The following is a 6,631-nucleotide window of genomic DNA, read 5'->3' as shown; positions in this document are numbered from 1 at the left end:
ATTGCAGGTTTTTCGCCGTTTGATATTTTCTTCTGGCTGTTTTCAACTTACTTTCATCACGTGATTGATTGCGACAGGTTTTTGCTGTAAAATGTAAAGTGATTTCCTCTGATGTGTGGATGGTCTCCAGGACCCAACCCTCTCTGGACGTCCCTCAGCAGAGGTCTACCGTCTGAGTGACGGCCAGGAGGTGGATTTATGGACCCGTGGTGGGCCGGCCTCGCTATTCCAGCTCCCAGGTGGTAAACTAAAGCCACACTAAAGCCATGAACACACCCAGACACACACACACACACACAGACACACTAAGACCTAAACACTGCAGTGGTCAGCTCTGCTTTGACTGTCGCCAACCGGCCAGAGAATTACGGGTGGCTCCCATGCCGGGGTGTGCAAGTTTCTCTCCCTCCCTCCCTCTCTCCCTCCCTCTCTCCCCCTCTCTCCCCCTCTCTCCCTACCTCCCTCGCTCCCTCTCCTGCCCTCTGTTCTTCTCTATCCAACCTTCTATCCCTATTCTGTCCTCTCCATGTTTCCCTCTCCTCTTTCATTCCCTCGCTCACTTGGCCTCAAAACGTCTGACCGGTCATTAACACGGATTAACCAGCGCGCTGGGTTTCGACAACCGCTCCCCGAGTGAATGAGTTTCGACTCCGCGCTCCTTTCATTCTGGCACAGAGAAGCCGTAAATGTCACCTTGAACGGAGTTCATTTTGGCTTCCTCCGTCATTCGGGTCTGTGCAGAACTCAGCTTTGTAATTTCATAATTAAATCTGTAAAAAGGCTCCTGAACACGTCCGGTCCCTTTGTTTCGATAACAGACGATTTAATTGAGAGACACGTTGAAGTTGAGAGATAGCGGGCCATTGATACCGAATGTGGCCTTGCACTGCAATTACAGAACAATGATTTGTCAGGCTACAGTGTAATTTCAAAAGAAAGGATTAATACAATGTAATTAGCAGAGTTGAGAAATGAAGAGGCAGCATTCTGAGTGTCAGTGTATCTCCCAGGCTTCCCTCGACACTATTAAAAATCTCTAACCATGTTTATACTCAGATGAATCATTCAATACTGATAAATTATGTACCAAACACAGTCACTGAGAGGTGTGTGTGTCTGTGTGTGTGTGCGTTTATTGCCGGTGGGCGTGCATGCTTGTGTGTGTGTGTGTGTGTGCATGATGATAGCCTCCAGCCGCTCTGATGTCACTGGCTTTGAGACGCCCAGCTGTCTGATTCGTTGCACACGTCCCAGAGATCACAAACAGAGGTACCGTTACCATAGTTATGACAGCCGCAGAAGCTGTTCGACGTGATGACCGCACAACACACCGCACAACACAACACACAACACACTGCAGCACCGAAACTCTCAGAAAGACAGGCAGGTTGCAAATGTACTGCCCTAAAGAGGGACTCCTCTGGGACCTCTCTGGGATCCCTCTTGGACCTCTCTGGGATCCCTCTGGGACACCTCTGGGATCCCTCTTGGACCACTCTTGGACCCCTCTGGGACACCTCTGGGATCTCACTTGGACCACTCTGGGACCTCTATGGGTCCCCTCTGGAACCCCTCTGAGACACATCTGGGACCTCTCTGGGACCCCTCTGGGTTTGGCCTCTGTGGAACATGTTCATACGAAAGAGAGATGAGTCTCTTCCACTGAGTCCAAGTGTCGGACAGCGTTGACCTTCAAGGCACCTTGAGAGAGAGAGAGAGAAAGGGAGAGAAAGAAAGGGAGAGAGTAAGAGACCCAGAAAGATGTGGCCGAGTGAGAGATCGACAGAGAGAAACCTTTCACTGGTGACGTGTTCAAGAGCAGCAGGTGTTTGGTATTCTTCAGAGTGATCTAATGACTCTAGGACGGACGCCTGATCGCCATTGGATGATTAGTTGTACTCTATGTGTCAGTAGTCAAGTGTTACTAGGGGGTTTTAAACTACTGGGCTTCTGATTGGCTGGCTTTAAATTCCACTCTGGAGCATCGGCCTTTTGTTATTAAAGTTAAGATGGTTTCCTTTGAAATCTCTCTTCTTGCCAACCGTTGTATTTTGGTTCTCTTTACTATTTCACGTACAGAACTGCTTTATGAAAAATCTGATGCGTTTCCTTTGGTGTCCTAGAGGTTGCTATTTCTGGTTAACTTGGTTTCCTTCCAAACAGAAAACCATTTTCTTTGGGCAAATAAAGCAAATTTAAAAGAAATGAGAGCGCGAGATATACGCGTCACCACAGCAGATCCAAACTTGAAACCAGCACATCCTGTCTCCTCACAAATACAGGTCCAGCTGTCCAGGTGCTTCCTCTGATTCCATCGGATCAGAACAAAAAGCTTTATCCTTGTTATCAGGACCTCTCGGCCAGGCATCTACCCCCCCCCCCCCCATGAGTGTCCCATTCAGTCCTATTCAGATAGACCACACTGGGAGACGTGGACCCTGGAGACCAACAGATTAAGCCTATCGACGCGGACCAAAAGAAAGCCACGGGGAATCTCCTGTGGGTTAGCGAGTGATGTCACCAGGGGAGAGTCACCTTCAAATTGGAGACAGGCGTCTGTTTGAGGGTCGGTGCTTGGTTGACCTCCCGGATGGGGACACCAGGCTAAGTGTTGTCTGCATGGGGGGGCTGTGAGCTGCACTGACACCCTTGAATGAGTTTCCCCCTGGGGGACAGGGGACGGGCAGGGTGGGGACGGGACAGGTGGGGACAGGACGAGTGGGGACAGGCAGGGTGGGGACGGGCATGGTGGGGGGGTGTTTTTAGAAGTCACGCGGAGGTCTTTGGATGTGATGGCGCCTGTCTGAAGGTGCTGTGAAACAGATGTTCAGTCTCCAGAATGAACAGTCGCTCCCTCTTCTCTGTCTTTCTCTCTCTCTTACTATCTTGTTCTCCGTCTCTCTCTCTTTTCTTCCTGTTCCTCTCTTTCTCTCTATTCCCCTCCCCCCACTCTCGTCTATCTTGCACCCCTTGCGCTTACTTTCTCTCATCCCTTCTCTTTCAATCTCTCATCTCCCCTCTCTCTCCCCTCTGTCTCCCCTCTGTCTCCCCTCTGCCTCCCTTCTCTCCCCTCTCTCTCCCCTCTCTCTCTCCCCTCTGTCTCCCCTCTGTCTCCCCTCTGCCTCCCTTCTCTCTCCTCTCTCTCTCCTCTCTCTCCCCTCTCTCTCCCCTCTGTCTCCCCTCTGTCTCCCCTCTCTCTCCCCTCTGTCTCCCCTCTGTCTCCCCTCTGCCTCCCTTCTCTCCCCTCTCTCTCCCCTCTCTCTCCCCTCTGTCTCCCCTCTGTCTCCCCTCTGCCTCCCTTCTCTCTCCTCTCTCTCTCCTCTCTCTCCCCTCTCTCTCCCCTCTGTCTCCCCTCTGTCTCCCCTCTCTCTCCCCTCTGTCTCCCCTCTGTCTCCCCTCTGCCTCCCTTCTCTCTCCTCTCTCTCTCCTCTCTCTCCTCTCTCTCCCCTCTGTCTCCCCTCTGTCTCCCCTCTGCCTCCCTTCTCTCTCCCCTCTGTCTCCCCTCTGTCTCCCCTCTGTCTCCCTCTCTCTCCCCTCTCTCCTGCAGTGCAAGGGTAGTTGGAGTGGAAGTTAATTTGATCCAATCAATATTCTCCGTCTGTTTCGCTTCCTGTGTCAATCAGGGTGCCCTTGTCTTAGTTGTCTGAGAGGATCTGTTCAGTTACAGTCACCGGCCCAACATAAATCTATTTTACTTCACACTAAATGCCTTTTCTAGCACTCAGTGTGAAAGGACTTTCTGCCTGAATTAGAATGAGATTGATCTGTGTCCGAAATCTGGATGTCAATACACTATGTTTCTGTGACAGTGTAATTGTTTAACCGTATAGATTGAATGTCACATAAAGGATTGTGGAGTCCAGGACTGTCATGGCTTTGTTTACATGTAGGTACACACACACACACACACACACACACACACACACACACACAAAGACAATTGCTTCAGTACAAGAGATCTCTGTATAGTATCAGGGTTATGAGAATGAGCTCCCATCCGTCCTGTAGCTCCTCCCCTGATGGAGCAGCCAATGAGCTCCATGACTATTCATGAGCCGGGGTGGACGTCGTCATTGTGCAGCCAGCCTGACAGAGGGAAGGGGTGTGTCTCCACCAAGCCAGCGTGCGTGAGGCTGTGTGCTTGTAGTGGCAGAGGGAGGGAGCGAGCGAGCGAGAGCGGGGAGCGAGGGAGTCGGGTGTGAGATAAAGAGAAGGGGAGAGAGGAGCTCACTGATTCTCCTGCTGCTGACACCGCTCCACAAACACACAGGCAAACACACTTTTGCCAGAACTGCCAACACACACCGGACCTTGCCTGGTCCTGGACTGCCTTTCAGTGCGTTGGAGTCGTGTGTGTGTGTGTGTGTGTGTGTGCTGCTGTTGCCTTGTGTCAGAGCGAGAGAGGAGTCTCTTTCTGAGGATACCCCGATGCTAAACGGAGACCGGGTGTTTTTAGGCAGTGACCCTGTGCGTCGCCTCGTTGCCCTGGGGGACCTGCGGCACGCCGTCCGCTGTCTCCAAGACAACTAGAATGGGTTGCAATCTGTGCACATTACAGAAACGGGAGGAACACTACAAACTGCTGTATGAGATCGCTCAGGTAAGAGAGGCTGGACTCCCTGGGAGCTGTGGCGAGAGGATGTGTTTCTCCGTGATTTGAGTGTTACACGTGTGGAGAGATGACAGATGATAGACAGAGAGAAATGGAGAGAAAGAAGCAAGGAAAGAAAGATAGAAGAGGCAGGCAAAAGACAGTAATAAATGAGATTTTGACATTTCTTGTATGCACAGATTCAGTCAGTCACACTGTAGAATATGCAGTACTCTCTTCAAAGAGAGAGTAGAAAAAATGAAGAAGAGTTAGTTATTCCACCACAGAACAAGTTCAGCTGCTTTTCCTCTGTGGGCTTCTGGGGGATTCATGAAGCACCCACTTTTCCCTGCATGCTGTTACCATGGGAGGATGCTGAGTACATCAAAGACATGAAATATTCCTGCCTTGTTTGGCGCAGAGATGTTGCTGTTTCGTTTGTGCCAGAACATTTTGCTGTTTTGCTTGTGCCAGCAAGTCATCAATGCTGTTTTATACTTCATTTATACAACAGTTATAAACCAGCTGGCTAGACACCTCTGGTGTGGGTGAGATCGAACAGCACCCGTTTCCATTTGATGAATAATCTGTTTTGTACCAACAGATTTAATTGTTTGTACAGCCTCCATATTCCATCTGGGCCGCTCACAATGAAGTGATACAGAGGAATGTGTGAGACCCGGTTGTGAATGAGGCTGAATTAATTGTGTTGATGATGGAACTCGCAGTGTGAATGTCCAGTGTGGTTGTGTATAGGACCGTTTAGCAGCCCGAAGCCTGGTTCAGTACCTGAGGAAGAATCTGGCCCGTTTATAACTCTTCAGTGGTTCCCATTGGTGTCGGGGGTTTCGCAAAACGAGCACGGCTCTAAAGACTTATTTATTTTACTAATTGGGATGTTGACCAATCGGATCAGCTCTGATTTTAAACCTGACATGAAACAATATACTGTCATTGGTCAAAGTACTAGTTAATAGGAAAGTGGTTAGAACTTGGCCGCCTGACTAAACCTAGGCCATATGAGACAAAACCCCAAGTGGACAGAGAGTATCGCAGGCATGGACCTCAGGTGCTTAAACCCAGTCTTATAACCAGGTTAGGATGTACTATCTATCTATCTATCTATCTGTCTCTATATCTATCTATCCAACTTGCGCTCCACCTATCTACCTATATCTCACAAACTGTCTTCTGCCACAGGGATAATTAAATCTGGAGAGAGGCTAGAGACTCATGTTTGAGTGTGTGTGGGCGCGTGTGTGTGTGTGTATGCGTGCGTTAGTGAATGTGCACATGGGGCTAAAACCAGACTATACTCACTTCTTAAAATCTGTTGCTAATGAATATTTTCACGGCGCGATGATTGGCGAGCTCATTAAGCCGTTTCTCTAAATGGTCCTGTGCTTTAATTAGGACCAAATTGTCTCTTTGTCAGCCTGGTCGGCCAACAGAAAGATTAGCCTTGTCAAACGCAGGCAGCCCCGGGGGCATCGTGTGTCCTTTTGTGCACATCTGGGCATCTCCACAGTAACTGTCTCAGAGATGACAGTGGAGTCCCTTTCCCCTCTTCACCCTCAGTTCAGCGTTAGATGAAGTTCAGAGATGTGGGATAAAATGGTTGGTTGCTGTTTCAGGCTGCTGGGTAATAATGAAGAAAGCAGAGTAGAAAGAGGGTTCTCCCTCTCTCTCTGTGTGTCGTTGTGTGTGTGTGTGTGTGTGTCTGTGTGTGTGTGTGTCGTTGTGTGTGTGTGTGTGTGTGTGTGTCTGAGTGCCTGGGGTCGATGGCTGCGTCTGCCTGTCCAGTCGGGGTACCTCGGGTAATGCCCTCAGACTCGTAATCCCAGACAGAGTATCACCTTCCGTGACCATCAGCACCACACATTTCACTGAGAGAAAACCAAAACGCACTGTTCAATCTGTATCGCAGTCAGGTTACAGATTCCGATTTAGCCTGATCGATATGTGGCGTTTGGCAGGGACTCTACCCTCCCATCCTTTCTGCGCTACGTATTTAATGGAACCGCCGTGTTCAGGGTTCTG

General features: G+C 49.8%; 1 protein-coding gene across 1 annotated transcript in view; it reads left to right on the top strand.

Moving 5' to 3' along the window:
- The first annotated feature begins 4,156 nt into the window (after window positions 1–4,156).
- pdzrn4 (PDZ domain containing ring finger 4) overlaps window positions 4,157–6,631 on the top strand; it is a 43,115-nt gene continuing 40,640 nt past the window's right edge. Inside the window, exon 1 of the mRNA XM_013138556.4 lies at window positions 4,157–4,600. Within this exon, the coding sequence (XP_012994010.2) occupies window positions 4,532–4,600 (69 nt within the window). The 5' untranslated portion in view covers window positions 4,157–4,531. The remainder of the gene's footprint in view (window positions 4,601–6,631) is intronic.

This window comes from Esox lucius, chromosome 18 (assembly GCF_011004845.1).
Source record: "Esox lucius isolate fEsoLuc1 chromosome 18, fEsoLuc1.pri, whole genome shotgun sequence".
NCBI classification, from domain to species: Eukaryota; Metazoa; Chordata; class Actinopteri; order Esociformes; family Esocidae; genus Esox; species Esox lucius.
The sequence above is the reverse complement of the archived record's forward strand: the minus strand, read 5'-3'. Positions and strand labels throughout refer to the sequence as shown.